The 25,654-nt window shown below is 39.6% G+C and overlaps 1 protein-coding gene across 1 annotated transcript in view; it reads left to right on the top strand.

Moving 5' to 3' along the window:
- Positions 1 to 25,654, top strand: part of LOC128738957 (probable serine/threonine-protein kinase ndrD) — a 122,672-nt gene that overhangs the window by 10,112 nt on the left and 86,906 nt on the right. The window contains exon 2 of the mRNA XM_053834462.1: positions 24,206 to 24,229. Within this exon, the coding sequence (XP_053690437.1) occupies positions 24,206 to 24,229 (24 nt within the window). The remainder of the gene's footprint in view (positions 1 to 24,205; positions 24,230 to 25,654) is intronic.

The raw sequence follows: 25,654 nt of genomic DNA, 5'->3' as shown, positions 1-25,654 counted from the left end.
TTTATACATGTAACATATTAAAAACAAAGCAATTTCTGCAGCTACATTTTTCTACAGCTGCATTTTTTGACATTTTGAGATTTACGCTTTTTTGGTTACACCCGAATGCATCTTACCGATCTAATTACAAGTCTTGCTTTACAAACAACTTAAGTAATCGAAAAGCTGATTAAAAACACAGTTTTTGACTTTTTAGTCCTTAACCTTCAATCCCAGACAAACAGACGGTTTCAATTTTTCGCGAGTTTTCAAATTTGTCCTTGGTCCTGTTGAAAACTTGACCCTTCTTTATCGACAGACTTTGCAACCGGCTATTGGAGTACATGACAATTAGGGGGCCAACTGACTCTATAGAAGCACCTCCCAGCCAAGATTCGCGGCGATGGCGCATTTAATGAAACGAGAAAAAACCCCTGTGCAAAATTCTTGCTTGCTCGAGGGATACTCCTGATGCAAGTTATGTGTGGCTTTGCTTCAATGACGGACTTTAATTAATCTGCTTTATTAGGGAAACCGACTGCTGCACGTTGCGCTTACACGTTTACATAACGTTCGCAGGCTAATAACCATTCAGGGAGCAATTCCACATCAAACGATCCATTGATTTCTTTCCTTGATTTAACAGTTACTTGATGATTATAAAAACCTGTATAATTTAGAAGCCATTTTGTGCTTGAGAGATTGTTTATATAAAGTAAAACAATTCCTCTGAAGCGAACGTGAGTTGTTTGTGTTGTAATATCGTTATTTGATGTTTTGTAATTCAACTCTTGACATGTGAAAGTGAATGAAAAGTTTAAGGTTTTAAAAACCATGATGGCACGTCAACTTGGTGGTTCAGTTAACTCTACAACATGAACTTTTTTGACATGAGGTGGCTGTTAGAAATCATAAATGTTTCTTGAATTTTTAATTCTTCTTTTAACTCATTTCCTCCCAGCGTTACCAAAACGCACCCTTCTCTCGATTCTAGGGAAGGCTAGGTTTGAGATATCAACTTGGACCCCAAGAAACAAAGAAAGAAGGCTCAAAGCCTAGATGTTACACATAACAAAATTACAGTCGTATAAGCATAACGGGTCCTGCTTATTTTCAGTCAGCACAAACTAATAACTTTGCCCTCGGATGGAAAAGTCGAAAGCGGTTAAAGCGGGAACGTCAATGATAGAATTTCTGGATTCGAATCTAATGTTCTAACCTCTCCGCAATGACAAAGCTATGTAAAAACTGCATACCACCCCCCATCCCTCTGTAAGTCACTGTTTTTGAATTTTTTCAGCATAGCATTGTGGGACATTGGGACAAAATTAAAAATACATCTTTGCGGTTGCGGGTTTTTCTTAGTTGATCTAAAACAAAACTTTCCTGAAAGTTTCAGCTTTTTATCTCTGCTGAAAAAGTGTGGGGCTTAATTGGTAAAGTTTAAGTTATTTTAAGAAATATGAATGGTTATAACAAATCAACGGAGAACCTTATTTAGAAACAAAGAGGATGACAATGACAGCTGTTAGTAATACTGTCAAGTAACAATTTGAGTTTTGATTGTACTCTATTAGTGGTTTTTATGACCTCATTTATAAAACTATTGAGTACCTTTCTAGCTATAAAACCATTTTAATGCCTAGTGCTCATTCTACGGAAGGTTTTAAAAGTCAGGTTTAGAATACCAATAATGCTGCTCTTTACCAATTTGAATGCAGCATCCATAATTTTACAAGATTTTACAAACTCTTTAATAATAATGTTCAGCATAAGTAGTTTAATAGTTTAATGGTGGTTACATACGCAATGACGAAAGATTGCTATGAGGAATTCAATAAAGCCATTTTGAATTGCTGTGTTAAAATGACACAAAGTTTTCTTCCGGTTGTTTTTAAAACCGCTATTTAACCAGTGGGATATGCAACATCTCTTATATAAACTGCTCCAAGAACTCTCAGAGAAAGCATAACGATACACAGGCGTAGCAATACAAATTTAATCTTATTGTGGTTACAGTAGTACATACCTTGACCAAGCATATTTTTACTGCTGTCATGGAGAGTAATTAAGAGTTATCACCGGAAACCTGAAATTAAAGAAAAGAAGAAAATGTTTTTCAAATTCCAATCCAAGAAAACTTCAACCAAAAACCTGTTTATTGTGATAGACCATATTGATATTCTAGCATTTTGCCTTGGTTCTTACTTTACTTCAGTGGCAACGGTCCGTTACCGATCCTGCGCTTAACGAATTATGGTCCTCCAGTACCATCGGTCCAGGGCTGCCGTTCTCCAATCCCCACGAACACCAGTTGAACGTGCATCGTCTTTGACAGCACACACCCACCGGGTGCGGCCTCTTCCTGGTGCTCTGCTAAAAATAGTTTTAGCTACTCTTTCGTCGGGCATTCTGGTCACGTGCCCAGCCCACCGCAACCTGCCACGTTGCACTACCTTCACTATATCAGCATATTTGAATGCTTGGTACAGCTCGTGATTCATGCGTCTGCGCCACACTCCGTTTTCCATTTTGCCACCAAGTATAGATCGCAGAATTTTACGCTCAAAAACCCCAAGCACTCGCCGATCAGCTTCCTTTAGCGTCCATGATTCGTGTCCGTAAACAGCCACCGGGAGGATTAGTGTTCTGTAGAGCGCCAATTTTGTGCGAATTTACAAACTATGGGCGGCTGAAACTCGTCGTTTCACTTCGCGGCTTACATCGTTGTCACATGTCACGAGTGTATCAAGGTATATAAATTCCTCCACTACTTCATATCGTTCATATCATTCCCCATCTAACTCCACCCATCTAACTTGGGCTCCCACGTTCCCTACCAGCAACCATGTACTTTGCGTTGCACAAATCAGCGTAACTAGTTTCGTCGGAAAACCATGTTCTAGCATTATCTGCCACAGCTCGTTTAACTGAATCGTATGCCGTTTTAAAGTCCACAAACAGATGGTGTGTCTGCAAGCTGTACTCCCGGAACTTGTCTAGCAACTGATCCGTCGTGGAGCGACCCTCACGAAAACCAGCTTGGTACTCGCCGACGAAGGACTCCGCTAACGGTCTCAGTCTGCAGAACAGGATACGGGAAAGCACCTTGTAGGCAGAATTGAGCAATGTAATTCCTCGATAGTTTTTACACTCCAGTCGATGTCCCTTTTTGAAAATTGGGCAAATGAGACCATCAAACTACTCCTCCAGCATTTGTTCTTCTTTTGGATTGCTGGTGGATTGCTTCGTACGAGCGGCGAGCGGCGCTCCCTGCTTTTAGAAGTTCAGCCAGGATCCCAGTAGCCTTACCGTTTTTCAGTTCATTGATTGCCTTTATAACCTCCTCCTGTGTTGGTGGCTCCACAGCTTGCTAGCGAATCGCTCCTCTGCACCGACGAGCACGTGCTCCTCGTACTCGAATTTCTTTAGACGATGGATTCTTTTTTCCGCAGCTCTAGTCTCTCTGTACCTCTGTCTGTTTTGACGCGTTGCCGCAGTGAGCATGCGACTCCTGACCTGGTTCTTTTCATCTGTCACTCTCTGGCATTCGGCATGAAACCAGCTGTTACGCTGTCTTCCACGCGTCGTGCCTACCACCTCTCTCGCAGCTGTTTCGATGGCACCATGGATATTCCTCCACAGCCCATTTATACCTTTTCCTTCTACCTGCTGCTCTGCGATTCGTTGGTCAAGCTTCCTGGCGAACTCCACTGCTACGCCGTCTGCCGTTAACTGCTGGATGTTGAAATGCAGCGTCATCTCAGTGCGAGCTTTCGCCGTGTTCGACAGCCTTGCGCGAATCTTCCTCACTACAAGATAGTGGTCAGAGTCGTTTTTTGGTCTCCGAAAAGACCGTACATCGATAACATCTGAAAATTGTCGACCGTCAATCAAGGCATGATCTATCTGAAAGCTAGAGTCTCCATTTGGATGCCTCCAGGTGTGTTTCCGAATATTCAAACGTGGAAAGCAGGTGCTACAGATGGTCATTCCTCTGGCCGCGGCAAAATTTATGAGCCTCAGACCGTTATCATTGGTCGACAAATGAAGGCTATGTCTTCCAATGACTGAATGGAAGAATTCCTCCCACCCGATCTGCGCATTTCCATCTCCGATGATGGTTTTCACGTCGAGTTTTGAGCACTCTCCATAGGTCCTCTCAAGCCTGTCGTAAAACTCGTCCTTAGCATCATCGGATTTATCATTTGTCGGTGCGTATAAGTTGATTAGGCTGTAGTTGAAAAATGCCGACTCCATGTTCTGCTTTTAGCCGCCATTGTAGTAGATGTGCTACTTGGAAGAAGTGCCTGCAATAGGGTCTACTGCACGGAACTCCCTTTCTCCGAAATTTGGCCACCGAACTTCCTGAATAGCAGCGATCTCCACTCCGAGTTGATGCATCTCTCGAGCAAGCAAGCCAGCCCGTGCCGGTTCATGGAGAGTTCGGACATTCCAAGTACCAAGTTTCCAATCATTATCCCTTAATCGTTTCCTTGTCCCTTGCAGTGTCCTGTTTGATTGTTCCGTTCTGAATTTCTTTCTTCATAAGGGTAAGCCCATCGACCGTCATCATTTGACTTAGATCTGCGTGGAGGCGCTAGGTGGGAGCTTGAGCGAGCCAGAGCTATATTTGACGCTCCTTCCAGGTAGCTAACTCCATTTCATTTTTGCCTTGGTAATGAACGAAAAATTCTAGCTGTATTTCATCAACGCACAGTGTGGGTGCGCGACGTAAGGCATAACGGACGATAGGCATAACGGATGATAGGCATAATGGACGTTAGGTATAATTTACAAAACATTTAGCATAACGACCTTCTTGTATAATTCCGTGAACAATGTTTTATGACTTTTCATAGACGATTGAGGGCGAGACTCGCGCAGGGTTACCGGCGACCCACCGTCGAAAATGCCGGCCAGTGCGGTTGTGCCCCTCCTCAGAAATCACATCTGTCAAGTTTTATTCGCCTTCCTAGGAGACTGTTAGTTTTTGGTTTTGGTTAGTTGGTACCGAATGGCCGAATAACAAATAGCCGAAATCCAAATGGCCGAATTTCAACAACTATCACAAAAGGCCAAAAATGTATCTGACTGTATCATGAAAGGCAGAACCCCTATTTGGTCGAATCATAAAAGGCCGAAACATGAAAGACCGAGCCCCTACATGCCTGAATTTCACCGTAAATCATTTTCTCGAATAATATTGATAAAAAATATGTTTTTAAAGTCAATGTTATGCTGGTTATGCTATTATCAAAATAATCAAAAGATATTTTCATGCGTTTCATATCAAATAATGAAGGGAAAACCAGATAGGCAAAGTCTCTTAAAAAAATGAAGGGAAAAAAGCATTTCGTAAAATACTGGCACCTTGGTCTCAGAGCAACAAGACACACACACTCTGCACCTTTTTCTTATTTTGGTGATTATTTGCATTACAAACAGTAGAGTATAGATGATTGATATTTTTTTTGTGCAAAGGAGCTACGCTCGTTATAAGATGTGAAACCTGTTTACCATGTCAGTAGCAAACGTTGCCTCGATGACTCAGGGCGAAGGTCGCGAGTGTCGAGCGCCGTCCACTGCGGTAGAAGCGGGCAACCCCCCCGCAGAAATCGCCTTTAGATGCGTGCATTTTCCTAGGTTTAGCAACTATCTATCTTCAAATATGTCTATCGTCCATTATGCCTAATGTTCATTATGCCTAGCGTCCATTATGCCTAGTGGGGTACACTCGCACTGTCGTGGGGCTAAATCGCAAAAAATATATATTTGGAGGTATATTTGGAGAAGTTTATTGATAAAATATGTTTAGCGCATCCTTTTACATCATTCTGGTCACCGAGAAACTACCTATTAGGGTGACACAAACTTTAGTGTGCTGGGCGGTGAAGAACAGTAGCCCCGGAAGCTGCCGGAAGCCCGCCTTGACGTGAGTCTCATCCTCCATGATGAGACAATAAGGCTTCGTAAGCATCTAGGTGTACAGTTCCCGGGCCCGTGACTTTCCCACCATATTTTTCCGTTCATCACGTTTTGGGGTCTTCTGCACTTTGTACGTATACAGTCCCTTCCGCTCCTTGAACCGAATTTCACGACACACAAGCGTGTCATTCTGATCACTAATAGAACACCCATTCTGACCGCATTTCTCCTTCCGTTCGATGCGCAGAGTTTCGTAAAAACGTTTAACCATACGACTCACCGTTTACTGCACGATTCCGAGTTGTATTCCGATGTCCCGATGAGAGAGTTGCGGATTTTCCAGGTGCTTGCGCACAATCAATTCGCGACGTTGCTTTTCGGGTGACACCTTCTTTTCCATTTTTCAAAAAACTGACAACAATAAAAATATAGTGTAAACAATACACTCTAAACTATTTCTACCGAAATTTTCAAGAGAAAATATCCTATGGGTAATTTTCGACAACGCTTTTCGTGGTGCAATTTGAAGGGGGACACCCTTTAAACATTATGAATCATGTCATTACTTGTTTCCTATTTGCCTTATTTTATCTATTGAGTAAATTATATTTCATTATAATTCCTATGATGCTCCTTCTGTTCAATTTGGATTACATTCAATAGTACTAGAACCTGCAGTTCGGCTGTATTATGTTCCGAAGCTGCCTCGCTTCTACGCCTATGATGTCAATGCCATCAAACATTCATCTAAAGACCCTCTTATTTTCATCTTCACAGTGCTTTTTGTACTTTGTGTAGAGATGAAGCGTAAAGACACTTACGCATTTTTATTGGTTTTCTATTGAAAATTAAGCAAGAAATGCACCTTTAGAATATTTAATCGATCATGCATTCAGATAAATCGTCACGTGGTCGCAAAAGACAAACTAATAAACCTTGATTTGTTTGCCAATATTCACTGCCAGCGGCGGGACTCTAATTAAGTTTATTGATGATGCGATTGGCTGGCACGATATCGTCACCATTACCGGTTATCACCATCGGAGAATCACGATTGTGTGTCGAGGTGTAGTTTTCAAATGAATCGATTGTTTGTATGTAAGTTGTGTGTTTCATCCATCCATCCACCACCGTCGATGCAACTGCCATACCAGTCAGAGCAGGACTAAGTGGCAGCCGCCGCTAGATTGAGCAAATATTTTCCTGTTTGTTAGGAACATGTGTTGCATTTGCGATGAGCACCATGTACTACATTATACTTATTGATATTTAACAAAACCACCTACTCGGACTGTACTGATTTGCACCTGATTTGAATTTGTAAATTTACGATGTGAGCTTGAGTTGAGAAAACCTATAACACAAAACTAAGAAACACTTCTTTCGTCAATGTCGAATTAAAACAGCATGAATGCTTTGCTTACAGCGATTGAAATTTGGATTTTCAATTTTGAATGAAAACTTCTGAGTGGCTCCGTTTTCTACACTTTTGGTTATAAAACTGAGCCGAGATTTATGGTATGCTTTCAAGCAACCAGCAAATTACAGCAAGTTTTCGCTAGTTTATTGCAACAAAATATTTTGCTTTGACCAATGAGGAGTTAGCGGCTAGCAAAATTTCAAGAATACTAAAATTCATGCTACAAATATTGTATTGTTTAAATATTTTTATTCTTCACAATGTAGGATTGAACTGCGCATCGATCAAAGCAGTAGTGATTACCTTTAAGCTGGTCATCAAAAGTTTTGATCCCCCCGATCACTTGTCGGCAGCGGCAGCGACGGTCAGTATCGATTTATTGACGGCAACAAATCCATGCCGATCAGTCAGTGGCGGAACTATTTATGCTTACAAAACTGCGCCGGCAATCCGTAAAAGGTTGCTCATTAAAGACATATTTTCCGAAAATGGTATGACGATAAATATAGTCAATCAAAACAACCTGCAGAATACTTGCATTGCTATGGAGGGTGAAACCTTGATAATTGACGAGAATCATAAATTATAAATTCGTTCAAAAATGATTAATGCTGCCGTCTTGCTTGTTTTGCTTTGTTGGAGAAATTCAGTTGGTATGTTTGATAGAGAATTGTCAACCATAACTGCTTATTCATTTCTAATGAGAGCTTATTAGGCTTTTATTTTATGTAGTTTAATTAATACACTCGTTGGTATGAATGATATGAAATTAAAAAGTGTAATGAAATTTTAATTATGGCAGCCGACTTAAACAAAACAAAACAGAAACGCTGACGAGTTGTCTCCGTAAGTCAGACTTGCTGGTCTAATTTCTTACGGCGGATGGAGTCGGATAGTTCGATCAGGCTTGCCACATCTCCGCAGTGCCAGTGCGGGTCAGAGAGGCCTTTACGGCTACGTGTGACGAATTATATAAACGTTTGTATTCATAAGCTTTCCTGCGAATTCTAATGAGAAGAGTCTGTTTACACTCGAGTGCCGAGCCGAGGAGGATGATGTCACGCTTAAATAGTGAACCTACATACATGTGATGGAAAAAAACGCTGGGTTAACAATCCGGTTGCAAACTGATACTGGGCGAGACGTAAGTCGCACCGATCGCGGATAAACAACCAGACTAAGCAGCACGCCGAGTCAACGCAAGGTCCTCAAATGTTTGAGTTGTTTAATAAACTTAGTATGTACATTCGACCGCGTACGACCTCGAAAGAATATTAGCACTGCAAATGCTGATATTAACGAACTGCCATCGGTTGAAAATAACGGCGTACATTGCGACCTTATAAATATAACGTCTCCGTTTGTCGATGGGCCTGCTCTGAAGCCTGTGTTACTTCACCATGCCCTGGCAATAAAACACATCATGTGAACTCCTACTCACAGACAATTAATTTCTTCTCCACTCCACTTTAAAGCAATAATTATATACCATATAGGGTAACACGAAGTATCCATTTCGTGACAAATCGACCACACCGGGAATTAAGTGCCATTTGCTGGCTGCAGTTGAGACAGAGCAGAGAATGCATCTACTCTACAGGGAACTCGTCCAAGATCGGCTTGGCACTTATTTATGTGAATCAGTCCGTGGATTTGGATGAAAAATTTCTTACTAACGAACACTTATACTCAGGTTGCTGGTAAATTTAGGAAGTGCATATGGCTTAGTTTATAGTGTATGGATTTCAATAGGAATTCACCATTATTATAGGAACGTAGTTAGTTCAATTCGTCCTGGAAATTGTGTGCTATAGATAATGATATCATAAAAGGGATATTTTTTTAAATAAAATCTAACACTTTCTTCGGCAAAATTACGTAAAATTTTATAACAAAATAGAAAATAAAAGCAAATACAAATAGGTTTATGGCTCGAATAATATTTTTCACTCATTCATTTTTACTGTAACTTTTTCGTTAATAAGTCCACAACTTTGAAAAATAATACTTTTTGTGTAAAAAATGCGTTGCACGTAAATCAAAAACGCGAAAAAACCGCATAAATTCTCAAATTCGCATGAAAATAACATAAATTGACAGATGATATTTTAATATTTACTTAGTAAATAATACATGCTTGGTCAGCATTTTTGCATAGACAAAAAAACATAATAACTAGAATAAAAGAGAATCGAATGAAAAGATAATATTTTCTTACTCCGGGCTGCTGAAGTAAAGAAATAGTGTCAGTAATGCTCTTTTTGGTCACTGACTTTTGATGATGGTGAAAAAAAAGATAGCCAAAAATAAATAGTCATTAGAAATCAACAACAAAAATCCTCTTGGGAAAATATACTAAATGTGATGTTTTAATGGAGGTGGCTGTTAATTTTCAATTTTTTGATTATTTTATCCATTTTTTTAGACATGAAATGCTCATAGATATCAGCCAGAACTAAAATAAACAAGAAGCGGCTAATATCAAAACCAGACACATAGCCAAACAGCACAAAATCTGGAATACTGAAATAGAGACAAATGTTAATTACACGACACAGTTTGCATTACCAATGAGAACCAATATAAACTAGATTATGCATATAAATAGTCATCGAGAGTAATTATCCAAATATTACACCCTAAGTACGGTTTATACTAGCAAAGGAATGTATTGCAATAAATCTTTATATGAATACATAAAGAAATAATCCAAAATTGTATTTAAAAAACGCTAGTGAAGGCAGCTGGGACAGAAATATTTGATATGAATGATTACGTTTTGCTTCATCATTCGAAGAAAAGGGGGAAGGTGTACTATAAGTACTACATTCTTTTTTTTTGGGTAACCAATAACCATTACCAATGCAATTCATGCGCAAGCCAATATGCATTTAAGTCACCTGTACTTACTTTACTTCAGTGGCGACGGTCTGTTATCGATCATGCGCCGGACGCCGTCGTTCTCAACAGCCCACATCCAGCGGGTAGTTTTGTCTACTCTTCCGTCGGGCATTCTGGCCACTTGGCCAGCCCACCGCAGTTTGCCACATTGTACTACACATTGTATATTCGTATAATTGATACATCTTGTGGTTCGTGCGTCTGCGCCACACTTCATTCTCCATTTTGTTACCAAGCATTGATCGCAGATTTTTACGCTGAAAAATTCCAAGTCCTCGTCGATTCTTTAGCGTCCATGATTCATGTCCATAAAACCCACCGGGATGAGCAGGTTTTGTAGAGCACCAGTTTTGTGCGTATATGCAAACAGCAGGACTACAGCTGGCTACGTAATCCATAGAGCCCGATTCGCGGCACCAATTCGTCACTTTACGCAACTTACATCGTTTTCACATGTCACCAGCGTACCAAGATATATGAATTCCTCCGCTACTTCATGTCGTCTCTATCCAGCTCTAACTCGCACGTTTGATTACTATTATCTTTTGGATAAACCTTGCTGACATCCTCCATCGTGTAAAACAAGCACACTTGCATCGAGTACTTCATTTAATGAGAGAACTCTGCTAATCACTGTTATCGAATGTCATTGTATTCCGGAACGAAACGCTTATCGAAATAGTATTAACGAAAGATAAAAAAGGCCAATTCGAATATAAAAATTATATCTATTTCTTGTTACAATGTCTTTAAAGTTGCTACAATGTCTTTATATTAAAAAAGCCTTGGGCTTAAACGTGTTTTCTAATAATTGACTTCACAACCGGCTATTAGAGTACAGGACAGTTACGTGGCTAGTGCAGCAATCCTACTGAAGTACTGACTCTATCTAGCAGCACCGCCTAGCCGAGATACGAACATACGACGACTGGCTTGTTAGACCAGCATCGTACCTCGAAACCAATGAAGCGGTTATCAATGTCCATATCTTTTTGTTAAAACAAATTTGCAAACGGACGTTTGTACCAAAAAAATTGAACACATGAGTATTCAATACTATTGACACTAGCGTGCCCAGAAAAAAGGGAGGCACCCGGCCTTTCAGATGAATGTTTTTGACAGAAACATAGAGTAATCGTAGGACAGCGAGTCTGTTACTACTTACCGCAAACTTGACATTGACATTGGATATAAAATTAGACTCGAATTTGGACTAAATTGAATTTGAAATTTTACTTTAAATCAGACATGAACATAAAGTTTTACTTGAACTTTTTTAATGTGGTATTTGCCCAGAGGGACACAGGGGTTCCCTTTTTTATTTTTTCTTATTTTCAATCCTGTTTTTCCTAATGCTGCTCACTCGTTTTTTGTTATTTTTGTTGATTTTAGTCTTTTATATTCTCTTTTTCCCATTCTTTCGTTTCTAGTTTTCGTATATTTCCTAATCTTTTTATCTCCTTTCCTTTCCTCTTTTTGATGCCCCGCTTTTCCGACTTTTCTGTTTTTTATTCTTGTTTTGGCTCCTTTTGTCCATTTTCTCTATCATTTTCCTTGTTTTTTCTACCATCTTATTTTTATTGTCTGTTTTTTCAATTTTGTTCTGTCCCATCCTTCTCCTTTTATATCCTGTTTACCACATTTTACACATTTTTCTCATTTCCCTTATAGGTTTTCTTTTTCTCTGTCGTTATTATCTTTTCTGTTTTGGCTTCTCTAGTTTTCTGTTTCGTATTTTCTTTCTTTTTCTTTCTCATTTTTCGTTTTTTCGTCTGTTCCTCTTCAAAATTTTTTTCTGTCACGGTTTTCGCCCTCTCTTGAGTTCTGAATTCCCTCTGTTTCCCTCGAACTTTTTCCCGTTGTCCCCCTTTTTAGGACCATTTCTCCTCTTTTCCTGTCTCTTTTTTTTTGTCATTTTATGTCCCGTTTCGATTTCGGTTTGCGGCTTTTTTCTATCCCGTTTGTTTTTCGTTGTCGTTTCGCTCCGTCCTTTCTCTTACAAACAGTCTACCTAAGCTAAGCTAAACCAAGGTTCTGTTCCGTTCTTCCTATTATTATGTCCTGCTGTTCCTTCTTTTTGGTCACGTTCTGGTTTTCTTTTCCGTTTTATACCTTTTGTGTCCCATTTTCATTTTTTTCGCCATTCCATAAAAAAGAAATCGGTCCCATTTTTCCTCTTTTTCTGTTCTCGTTTCTCCATTCTCCTGCTTCCATATTTTCTACATTTCTACCCGATTTTTTCCTTTTTGTTCCTTTTTCTCTGTTTCTGTCCAGTTTATTCTCATTTGCTTCCTGGTTTTTTTCTTTTACGGCTTTTTTCATTATTCCTGTCAAGTTCTGTCAAGTTTTTCCGAACATTTTTCATTTTTTCATGTCAGTTTTTGTTCTTTTCTCTTTTGCGTTTTCCAGTTTTTTAACCCTCCAGTTTTTGTCACCTTTTTCTTCGTGCTTTTTTCCATTTTTTCTCCTTCTGTCTATTTTTTCCTTTTTTACTGCTTTTTTGGCTCATGATACATTTCTCATAAAATCACATTTTTAAACTAGATAAATATTTCAAAAAAAGGTAGTTTTCCAACTAAAACTCAGGAATAACAAGAAATGTGATTATGAAAATTTTGTCATTAAAAGTTTGAAAATTGAAAAATAAGAAAAGAATATTAAAAAAAAGTCTACGTGACAGATCATGATTTTCCGACTTTTCTTTGGAATTTTCCACCATCCTTTAACCACTCTAAGGTCTACATCATTTTTAGCACCGCCAAATTCACTAAAATGGCCATAACTTTTTTATCTTTCAATATTTTTACACCAAATTTGGGAATTTTGCCGAAAATAATGGCCATATGCCATATGGTCCCGGGGTTATTACGGAGTTCCTTGGGGGACCGTGACATGGCATTTTCAGATAAAGTTGCCAAATATTTAAAATATGTTCGAAATCTGTTGTTTTTTGTAAATATATCATCGACTGTGGACATATCAGTTACTTTGCCGCAGTTATGAGCCATGGTACGCGCCATCCGGATTCGGGGGGATACGATAAATCCGGAGTCGGTTCCCATAAAGGGACATTTCAGCATCAGTAAAGTATGTCGTGTCGCATATCAAAAAACATCAGCACTTGACAAAATAGCGATTGGTGATCATCTCATGTCTCTCAGAGGCCATATGACCGATTCCAGGTCCCGGACAAGTTCCTCCGAAATCCCTTCCGTGCTTGAATCAGAAAAGAAACCCTCGCCGGGCCCAGAACCGGCTGCTGGTAAGCAGGCCGGCAGTGGCACTAAGTCAACTACATTTCGTACTAATCTAGCCACGTAACAGTGGTGGCAACAGCTTCTACTGCTATACTGAACTAGACTGGACGGCAGTCAAGTTGATAATGAACAATACTAAGATAACTGACCAGCAAAAAATGATGTAGACCTTAGAAGGGTTAATCTAAAATTGGACTAAAAAATGGGAATGAATTGGTTTTGAATTGGAGTTGAAACTAGACTTGAAGTTGGATTTGAAATCGGACTTGTAGTTGGACTTAAAATCGAAGTTGAAATTAGGTTTGGTAATGGACATAAAATTAAACTAGAAATTGAGTCTGAATTAGGCTTGACACTAAATTTGAAATTCAGTTTATGCCACGAATTGAAATTGGACTTCAAACTAGAACTGTTTTAACACAATTAATTTACTTATCGCGAAAATAATGGTCGATTAAATTAAAAACTGCGGATTTCTAAGTTACAGAAAGTATGTTGTTTTACAGAAAATGCGGGGCACGTGCAAAGTGCACACACGTGAAGTCTTCTTGGTGGTTTCAGAAATAAACCATGGGGAAACACAAATCCGAATAATTCTTTATATCCGCTCTATCTCTTTCCCCCGCTTATCCGGATTATCTGTTTTATCTACAACTGTCCGCATCTAAGTGGGAGCAATGTAAATATGACAGCCCTGCTGTATTTTATTCGAAATAAATTAAAAAGTTCTATGCAGCATGTGGCATGGCAACTACCTGGGAAAACCTGGAATTGTCAGGGAATTTGAAATTACCTGGAAAAACCTGGAATAATCAGGGAATTTTTAACAAAATCAGGGAAGTTTTCAAACAACCCCAATAATCGATTAATTGAGTTTTAGAGAACACTTAGAAATAGATAAAGAAGTACGACACAAAAGCGATAGATTACGTTATCGATAATTAGCTCAGTGTTTTGCAAAGGGCCTTATTCTGCGAGGCAAGTGAAGTGATATAACAAATTTAGTTTGCACTCACATTGCGCGTTTCGTTTGGCGTTAGTCAAGTCGAATCGAATGACATTGAAATTTCAGGACGGACATGTTGCGGCATGTGACACAATTCGCAGAACATCGAAGTAAATGCCAGTGGCACCGCAGCGAAATTCGGTTTTCGAGAAAGCGAAATTAAAAATTAGCTCAATTAAACTGCTTTTTTGCATGGCTTATGGCTCGAAAAACGAAAGTTAAACATACGAACATTTCCGCGTGGCAGGAAAAGCACCACGGCGGATTTGAGAGCTAGCCGCAATGGGCACTAAAACTCCGCTTGCGCCTGAGTTTGCGAATAAACTTGCGCGAGAAAAACTCCCGCGAGGAACTCACGGGAGGAGTGTAATTTGCTGGTCGTCAGAATAAGAGAAAGTGATTGAAGAATTCGCCTAGGGAAATAGAGTAGGTGGGGAAATTTTTCTCAATACCTCGTAGATTGATAAACAATTCAAATATCAATGATCGAAACACATTTTCGGTTAAAATTATATCGCAATATGAAACCTAGAATTTTATTAAACACCGGGAAAAACCTGGAAAAATCAGGGAATTTGGTTTTTCGTATCCAGTTGCCACCCTGTATGCTATTCATTTCTGGCGTATAAAGAGTGAATGAACTGCGAAATTTGTAATGGTCCTATGTTACGCGGTTTGTTTTTTACGCGACTATTTTTACGCGAATTTCGGAATTTACGCGGTTTTTTTACGCGATTTTCGGAATTTACGCGGATGTGCTCAAAACGTCTATTTTTTCGCGTAGTGTTGAAATCCACAAAGTTTTTTTTACGCGAAATTTTGGTTTGTTACGCGAATTTTGGAATTTACGCGGTTTTGATTTACGCGGGACGTATCCTTCGCGTAAAATGCGACTTGAGTGTAAATGTAAAACTACTCTAATTCGGGTAAGAATTTTTGACAATTACTATTTGACGTTTTGTTTGGTTGAGTTATTCATTCAAGCAATAATAACTCCTTTTGCATTGAAATGTTTCTAGAGATTACTTTATTTTACTATTCTGTTAAAACTGTGCATGGGTGCTGTTGTCGACTGCCCTGGCAAACAAAAGATGCCAAACAGCTAGGTTACACCATGGCTTCACGAATCACATCCGTTTGTTGTAAACTTCCTCAGCTGTAAAAACTATAAATCGCATCCATCCTATATAACCATCGATTGAGGTGCCGGTCACGTAAAACCTTCTTCTTTTCGAGTCACCTCCGGATCATAAGGTTCCCATATCGGACTGAAGCGCCTCCGAGCAGAAGTAATAATAATTGATCCTACGCCCGGCGATGTGACCCGATATGGAAAAGCCAGGTTTCAACTTTCCGATAATTGTTCGCATCGTCATCGGTCGACCGCAAAATGCAAAGGCACGCGGCAGGAAGCGAGCAGCGAGCGCGACTTTGGGCGTACTGTTTAGGGTAGTTGGCATGATGTTTGCCCCTTCCGGGATGCCACCTGATTGTTGGACTAACATTGAGCCGCGTCTCTAACTATAGTATCTGTTTTGTTAGTACGGTTTACACACATTTCATCTCCTTCCTACGCTTACAATCCGAATCGCAGTTTGTATACCAACTTTTTCGCAGCGGAGGCGAGAGGCAGCAATTTTCTTCGATTAGCCTACATTCTGAATTATTTTTCTGTCGAAACCGCAAACCGTAGGTGGCGGCTTAGGTACATTATATACCTCCATATGATGATATGACAGTCGAGCAAACATTCGCTAATTCAATTAAAAGATTAGTAATAGATTTTGTTGTTGATGGATGGCGTGTTGCTGTTTCCGGATGTTTGTAGCTACCGCTTATTATGTTGTTTCTAAAATTTAGCCGTTTTGCACTGGCACGGGACTGTTTGAGTGGCGAAAAGCTGGATCAGCTTATTTCTTGTTTTGCTGTGGATAGTAATTTTTTTCGAGTCGGAAATGGAATGCCTTTCTATGCACGTGTACTTATTTTTTACACTTTTTAATATTTGAGTTGGAAACGCATGAATTGAGAACTTGGCTCTAGGACTACAAAATAGGTTATATTTTTAGAATTTGCCCTTCTGGTCGAATAGGTGACAGTCCCAAAGTTCTTTCTTCCTTTCATACAATAGAGTAACCCTGACTGCCGCCGATCGATGGTAGGTACCTGTCACAGATTACAGCCTCGATTTGTTGCTGTCAAAGATGGGTACTCAACCGTTCCTGGAACTGCAACAAAGAACGAAAACTTATTACACAGTCGATACAGTTAATTTAGTGTTTGCCTAAAAATAAACCGCCACACACATATTCTTCTGTGCAGTTTGTATTGACTAGACGCAATCAAGATAGGGACCGAAAATAAATCCCAAAAGTAGCGCACTCAAAGCAATCTCAATCCACCTCCGTCGTCGTCGTCGTCTCCGTCGGGGGGAACAAATATTGTCACTTGGTTAAAGGCGGCATTGAAGAGCAGTGCGTGCATTAATTTACATTTTCCTAATGAGATGCAGTAATGTAAACAGCGACACCGGAGCCAGTCAGTCACTCGGCCGTGCTTACTATCCATTGATCTTTGCACGGCAGAGGTGAACCGCGAGGTTCTATTTTTGAAATTAGCCGGCAAGCGGAGAGATGTCTATCGTAAGCCTGTCAATATTACATGAGCTGCTTTTGAGGAAAAAAAAACAGGGATAATTTGTGTAATTGGAAGATGGATGACTAATTTATTTGCTTGATTGGATTGCGTAAGTAGATTGGAAATGAGTGGCAGGTAATGTTCAATTAATTTTCAAGAAAATTGTTTCAGTTCTATTTGTGAAAAAAAATCGTTTTGCCCTTCGTCTGGTAGGGTAAAAAACGAGAAAATCGTTTTTCACTGGGCGGTAAAAAGAGGGAAAATAGGACAGCAAACCAAAACAAAACAAAACATGACACTTTTCGTGCTGCACTCAACAAATTCGGAGAATCTTCGTTTAGAGCAGCACCCACGAGAATAGGAATTGCTGCAGCATGTTGCCAATTAGCAACTGGGTTGGGATGTTGCAGTGATTACATGTGTATGGCAGGCCATAGATTAATGGACAGAACGATTGATATTGAAAATAATTCCTGCTTGGAAAACTATTATCACTGTTTTTATTTTTTTAAGCAAAACGCTGTTTCTTGCTTGATTTTGACAACTACTTACTAACTTACTTACTTACTTACTTATTTATCCTGGCTCGATGTCCCTCAGGACCTGCAAAATAATGTTTCGCCAACTTCTAACTCGGTTCATGGCTGTGCGCGTCCAATTTCTCGACTCTTCCACACTTTCCAGGTCCTGTGATTTTGATAAAAAGTTAACAAAAAGACAACGAAAAATGACAAAAATACCACGAAAGCAGCATCAAAATGCGATACAAAGACGCCAAAATAGCGTCAAAAAGAATTAAAACACGACAAATGAGGTATAAAAAATGTCAAAAGGCGAAACATGCTAGAAGTGACGATGAAAAGATAGTAAAAAGGTACCATTTTATATAACAAAATAACACCAACAAACATGACAAAAAGACAACGAATATGAAAAAAGACAATAAAAAATTACAAAAAGACGGCGAATAGGCGTCGAAAAGACAAAAGTAAGATGACAAAAAGAAGTTAAAACAGCGACAAAAAACATGACTATGAAAACAAAAATCGCGATAAAATGACGATTAAAAGTGTCAAAAAAGCGTCAAAACAACACAGGCGCTAAAAACGGTAGAAAGCGACAAAAATGCCAAAAGCAGACTCCAAAAATCGACGAACAGAACAGTTGAAAATACGTTGAAATTATGACAAAAAGACCGTGAAAAGACGACAGAAATACGGCAGAGAGCTGACAAAAATACGACGCATACGAAGAGAAGTCAATAAAGAGATGATACAACGAAGACGAAAAGATATCGAAAAGACAACAATAGAAGGACGAAAAGACCACGAAGAGGCGGCAAAAAAACGCAAGAGCAGCAGCAAAAACTGCAAAAAATGACGATACAAAACAACGAAATGACTATTAATAGATGTAGAAAAGGCGATTAAGAGACGATAAAAAGACGGTGACAAAACACGCATAAGATGTTGAAAACGTGGCGAATGTACGACAGAAAGACGACGACAGAACGACGTAAAGACAGTAAAACGACTGCTTTTTGTCATCTTGACAACAAACAGGACGACGAGAAAATTGCAAAAATAGACGAAAAGAAAACAAAAAGCGCCGAAACGATGATAAAGAACGATAGAAAGATGATGACAATAAAAAACAAAAAAAAAATCCAAAAAATGCCAAAACAGCAACAAATAAATATACGATAAACGATGGAAACGTCAAAAGCCACCAAAAAAATCAATAAAAAATCAATAAAAAATCCCTAAAACGAAGATAAAAAACGACGAACTGTTTGGTGAAGCAAAAACATGAAAACATGATGAAGTTGATGAAAAGACGCCGAAACAGTGTCGAAAAAAACTCAAAAATAAAGGTTAAAAAGACGTTTAAAAAGCACCAAACAAACACAAAAAACGACGATGAATGATAGCCAATAAAATGACAACGAAAAGACTCCAAAAAGCGACAAATGTGGCAAAAAAACTGTCAAAAACCATAATAAATAGAAAAACCGACAAAAATACATTTAAAAACCATAAAAATGACGACGAATATAGGACAGAAAGACGGCAAAAGAACAACGAAATTACAGTAAAGAAAACAACATTTTAATTGTCTTTTTATATGCGAAGAGAATCGGGTTAAAATGCCACTGCGACAGATGACAAAAAAAACAAAAAAAAGCGACTTGACGATGGCGAATGACGATGCCAAACTGAAGGTTCCGAAACAACAACAAAAAAGATGGCAACAACAATAAGAAGCAGATAAAAAATCGACTAAAATGCAAAAACGGAGTCAAAAAATTACGAACAGACGACGGAAATGTGAGGTAAAGATCGCAAAACGACCATGAAAAGACGACACAAATACGACAGAGCGACGACAGAAAGACGGCGTACACGCGTCGTACTAACAACAAAAAGGTAAAATGAAAAGATGACATAAGAACGTCGAAAAAACCGCAAATAAACAAAAAGACAACAAAAGGACAACGAAGAGGCGAAAGCGAAAAACAGCGATAGGATGTCGAAAAAGTAATGACAAACGCAACAAAAGACAATAAAAAATAACAAAGCAGTACAGCAAGCAAAGCAATGAAAGATGAAAGACGAAAAAGCACATACGAAAGGCGTATCATGAAAGATCAATGATGAAAGTCGAGAGTAAGCACCCCAAGTAACAATTTGGGACAATCAATGGACAAAGTAGTCAAATCCCTCAACAAAACAAAAACAATTTGGGGTATATTACACTCTTATGGCATTTAAGACCAAAACTGGTCATGAAAACCGCCTTGAAAATACCATAAAACTCACGAACGCGAACTGGGACGGGGACTGGGACTGGGACTGAGACTGGGACTGGGACTGGGACTGGGACTGGGACTGGGACTGGGACTGGGACTGGGACTGGGACTGGGACTGGGACTGGGACTGGGACTGGGACTGGGACTGGGACTGGGACTGGGACTGGGACTGGGACTGGGACTGGGACTGGGACTGGGACTGGGACTGGGACTGGGACTGGGACTGGGACTGGGACTGGGACTGGGACTGGGACTGGGACTGGGACTGGGACTGGGACTGGGACTGGGACTGGGACTGGGACTGGGACTGGGACTGGGACTGGGACTGGGACTGGGACTGGGACTGGGACTGGGACTGGGACTGGGACTGAGACTAGGACTGGGACTGGGACTAGAACTGAGACTGGGACTGGGACTGGGACTGGGACTGGGACTGGCACTGGGCCAGCGATTAGAACTGGGACAGCGACTGGAACTTAAAACGGCGACTGAAAACCAGGGACAGCGACTGAAAACGAGGGATAGCGACTGGAAATGAGGGACAGCGACTGGTACTGGGCCAGAGACTGCTACTGCGACAGCGACCACCAGGAACTGGAACAGTGACTTGAATTGGGACAACGACTGGTACTGGGACAGGGACTGGAACTGAGGCAGCGACTGTAAGTAGGACAGTTACTAGGGCTGAGATAGCGACTGGAATTGGAACACTGACTGAAATTAGGACAGCGACTGGGACAGGGACAGCGACCTGATGCGAGGCAGCGACTAAAACTGGGACAGCGATTGGAACTAGAATAGTGACTAGTACTGACACAGCGACTGGAACTGGGACAGCAACTGGAAGTGGAACAGCGACTGAAACTGGGACAGTAACTAGAACTGGGTCAGCAACTGGCACTGTGGTGATAGTGGTTGGTATTGGGACAACCAGTTGGGTTCGGCTTTGAACTTTTTCAGTTAGCTTATTTAAATTAGTTTATTTCATTATAAATGGCGTACAATCTCATTTATATCATTAATCATATTATCATATGACAGCATATCTCTTTTAAATATTTTTCTCGTGTTGTTGGGAACTGTTTCCTCTATTCTGTCGAACAAGTTTAATTTAGTCCCGAATGGAAAACCTCTATCACTCTTCCAAAAACGTGCGAATGCGAATGCGATTAATCTGTGGCATCGCAGACCCAGCAGCATCATAAGACACAAATGGATTTATGCACAAACGGACAGCACGACGATCGGTGAAGATGATGATGCATTTCACGTTCCCCGTATTACCCTGCGTACCTAAGTTGGAATGATTTCCCATGCCAACGAATAACGCAAAGTTAAAAATAACTCCATTTTGATGAAATTGTTTGTGCATGTCTCTTGCTTGCCGCTTGCTGGTCGTTGGTCGAAGATACCATTCAGATTGCTGTGGAATTGATGTACTAGTAGCTGATTTTTCTTAAGTGCTTCGCGGGAAGAGTCATCCAGAAAAGCCAGCCCCACATGAAAACGCACAATTTTCTTTCGACAAATGTGCGCGCTCTAGGACTGCAGGAAGCAACTGAACTAATTACCGGAAACCTTCCTTTTTCGACTAAAATAGACACAAAAGTGGTTACAACAAACCATAAACGAAATGAAAATTTTGAGTGTACTTGAAAGCATACCTAATGTTTTGACTTTAAAAAGGTTGAATAGATCTTTCAAGTGATGCAATCGATGCTCTGCGGAGGTTGAGAGTACGAAAGTTTCACTTTCCGGAAGGTTCACTTTTGTTTTGATTTTTATAGGGTCATAAAATTTCTAGTTTCGATGCTTGATGACCCTACTTACTCCTGTATACTGATCAATTTCCACTCAAAGAAATAATAATGGAAAACGCTATTGTTCGATTTATAAAATGCTATTTACAGTAGGTACAGTATGATTGACTAATAAATTGGACTTTCCTATTAATTTATTAGATACTCGCAGGTTGCGAAATGATGTACATGCAAAAAAGACAAAAGATTTTTCATAATACTATACAGAAGATTCAAACCATCAATCATTACGACAGTCAATGCGTTCGGTTTCTGCCGTCCAGGTGCATTCGTAAAAGTGCTAAATTACACTAATTCACCTCACCACAAACAGGGAAAATAACTACGCAGATGCGCGAAATGAGCCATTCAATCAGCGTGTTTTACTACACATAACCGGAAACCAATGATAGATGAATGATGTATCCATATCTCATCATTTTGGTCTTACTTCCTTTTTGCTCAAACTCGAGTCTCAGTCTGTTGCTGGCTACGCATCTTTCCGTCGATGGATGTCGGAGCAAATCGCTTGAGTGGGTTGGGTGCGCCACACCAGCCAGCACCAGCAGTACTGTATGATGAATTTATGTAGCCGCTGAGCTAGGCTGTTACTCCGGCGGAACTCGAGACATGAATTTTGTGTGGAAGTTGCGACCGCTAGAGATTGCAGCAACTTTCCATAATTTGGCGGTTAGACGTTAATTTGTCTTTGCTGCGTTAGTCTTTCCGCAGCACCAATCAATTTGACGTATTTTGTTTGTTACATAGCCATGACCTTAAACTTTCGGTGGGAACCTTCCTGTGTTGGCCATTTTTGGTAAGAGAGTTGTCAAGTAACAACTAAACTAATGAAAATATTATTTAGAATATGCCTGAAGGTTTTTTGTCAGTTGTCATTTTTATAATAAACTAATGATGATGAGAACTTGGTTATTATTCAACAAACGAAACATAAATATTTGCGCGGCTAAGTTTATGATACAATTCATTGGTTCCTGTTTCGGCAAATGGACTAAGCTAGTAGTGTAGATAACCTTCGGTAATCTTTAATATTTTGTCGGAAATTGGAAAAATTATATGGTTATTATTAAATTACCTGAACCATTTATTATTTAAAATGCTCACATATTCTCGTTCAAGGGTGAGAAAAAATGCCACGAAGCAGAAGAGACGGTTTCCACCGACAAAATGCAGTTGCTCCTAGATAGCAAAAATGTCATAGTTCTCCACGGGTTACCTTGAAGCTTATTAGCGACTACTTGTCGAAACTACTACAGTCCACTGATTAACATTCTCGAACTCATTTTTCACCTGCTTGGTAAAAAAAGCTGTGCGGACGAATGCCAAAACATATTGTCTCCTCTGTTTGATTCAGCAGCCGCGGGGATTGGGATTAAGTTAAATTGAATTGCAAATCGGTAAATAATTGTACTTAATCGGTACAAGTTCAAGTATCGATTAACCTTCACTACGGCTGAGAGGCACCCCCTTTGATGCGGTAGGTATGGAATGCGTTTGATCAATACCAATATTAATTTAATCGTTGCATATAGCGCGTTGCAAAGCAGCGATCGACGCACTAAATTCGATATTTTAATTAAGTTATCTATAAAGACTATGCTGCATTCGATTATCGCATAAAAGAATCTAAAGCTGCTTGATTTAATTTATATTTATTCTGAATTCGTACTAGATTGGTCTTGTTTTTTAATAGTACTCACTTAGTCTTCTCGTTTTTGCATTGAAATGTTAGATGTCATCAATGAAGTTGTAGACTGAAATAAAATTTTAATAAAAATCTATTTTAAGAACCTTCCAAGGTTGTTTCAAATTTGCTCCTAATAACTAATCATAATTTTTTAAATTTCCATCATATTATTAATCTAGCTTAATTTCAAACACTGTAAAAAATGACCTAGCGGACTTTAGCGCAAGTTTATGGTTTGCAACGCAAAGCCACTACGGTAGCTACAATATGTCGCCTATTTTTTCGACTGGAAATTGTGGTGACCGATTCGGTCCAACCGATACCATGGTGCAAATGATTGTGCTAAATCATAGATATCAAACATGCAAATTGCCGGTTGTCGTAAACCGATCGTTTACGATCGCCCGCCAAATCCAAATTTGGCGGCCAACGAATCAAATGAAGCACGTACCATTACGTCCACCGCACTGCGTCTCTTGCACACCTTGACCTTCAACATTTTCGCCCGGATTAGGCGGGAAAAAAGCGAACGAATTCCTGGCTTTATGGTTGTTTTATACGGGCGACATTCCGTGTTGATCATTATCTTCCAATTGGTAACGCATTAACTGCTTAATCTTGCTGCAGAGCAGCGCCGACCGGCTGGCTTGTCGCTGGCACCTTGATACTTATTTAGCAGTTAATCTGCACTGATCGTAGGATTAAGTCGAACAGCTGTGTTGAAAACACACTAATATTTGTTCTTTTATATTTCTCCCCAGATCGATACAATGGCAGCTGGTCCGGTAAGCTTTGTTTTGTAGAATTATTTATGTTTATTTAATAACATAAAAGCTAACATAAAAGCCACAACGAGAACAAGCATTGGGTAGACCGTGAAACTAAATAACAAAACATGTCGCTTTTAATTCCTTTTTAAGAGTGACAAGTGTTTTGTCTTTTGCCTGTGTCGTGTTCAACACGTGTTCACTTTACTATAGAAGAGTGCGTTTTTTGGATAAAACCACTGCCATGTTCAGGTAACCCAATAACCTGGGTTAAATTAACAAGTTGGCAATAATAACTCCACATTTTTTCCAATAATGACCTCAACGATGTAACCAAGATTTCTTCGTACTTAAAGAAACTATAGTTACTTCAACTCCATGAATACACAAAATACGGTAGTAAATCACTCAATTTAAAGCCTCCTACTTTCTGGTAATGCACAGTCGAAGAAGGGCACTTTACATGGTGTACAAATTAATACCGAAGAGTTTCAACATTCATGAAAAGGGGGCTCTGTAGCCGCAAAGTTACCGAGTCTACTTTAACAAGCGAATGGTCATGGGTTCGAATCTTAGTAGAATCAGGCCATTCGATGTCAAAGTGACTTTAGCATGGGTTTATTCTCAGGCCTCTCATCACCCTTCCTCGATGCTGAGTTCTATATTATCCCGATATGGCCGATTGACAGTGCAAAAATGACTCTTATAGTAAAATGCACTGGTTTTAGCTGCGCCAGGGAGGACTATAATTGGGGACAGCGCGCTGTTATGTGGAACGAGGTGGGTAAAGTAGAGAAAAGCAATGCAGGAAGGGTACCCAATTACACACAAGCACGCATAAAATTCAATAAGCATATCGCTCAATCAATAGCGATTATAGCAAAAATAAATGCAGTGCGGGTTATACAGCAAACATCCGGGCGATATCACAATAGATACTGGTCGCAGTGATGAGTCCATACAGGAAAAAAAAACATTCACGAAAGAAATATTTAAAAAATGTAGAACAGTTTAATTATTATTTTATCGATTCACTTTAATATTACCGTTTGACCTGCGTTTTATCCGTTGCCAGATACGAGGCCCTCTTCTTTTTTTCACTTTCCATCAGGTCATGGATTTGATTGTGCTAGGGAAGATAATTTAATAACTACAGTTTTGAGTAGACCTTAGAAGTAACTATAATACATAACAGACCTCAATATTTCTCTGTGTTACTCACAGATGGCACAGCCTTTAGAATAGTGACATATTCATATGGATCATTTCATACGAATTCAACGAGAAAAAATTGCAATCATGCAAACGATCTTCTCAGATTTAATCAGATTATCCATTTTAAATCAAAAAGCAAAAAAAGTTTATTGCCGATTGGGTGTCCATTCGGTCAATGGGATCATTCCCAAAGCCTCGTTTTTAGTCAAATCTTCTTCTATCTTATTG

The sequence above is a fragment of the Sabethes cyaneus genome, chromosome 2, assembly GCF_943734655.1.
Source record: "Sabethes cyaneus chromosome 2, idSabCyanKW18_F2, whole genome shotgun sequence".
Taxonomy (NCBI): Eukaryota; Metazoa; Arthropoda; class Insecta; order Diptera; family Culicidae; genus Sabethes; species Sabethes cyaneus.
Note: the sequence above shows the minus strand (reverse complement) of the source record. Positions and strands in the feature narration are given on the sequence as shown.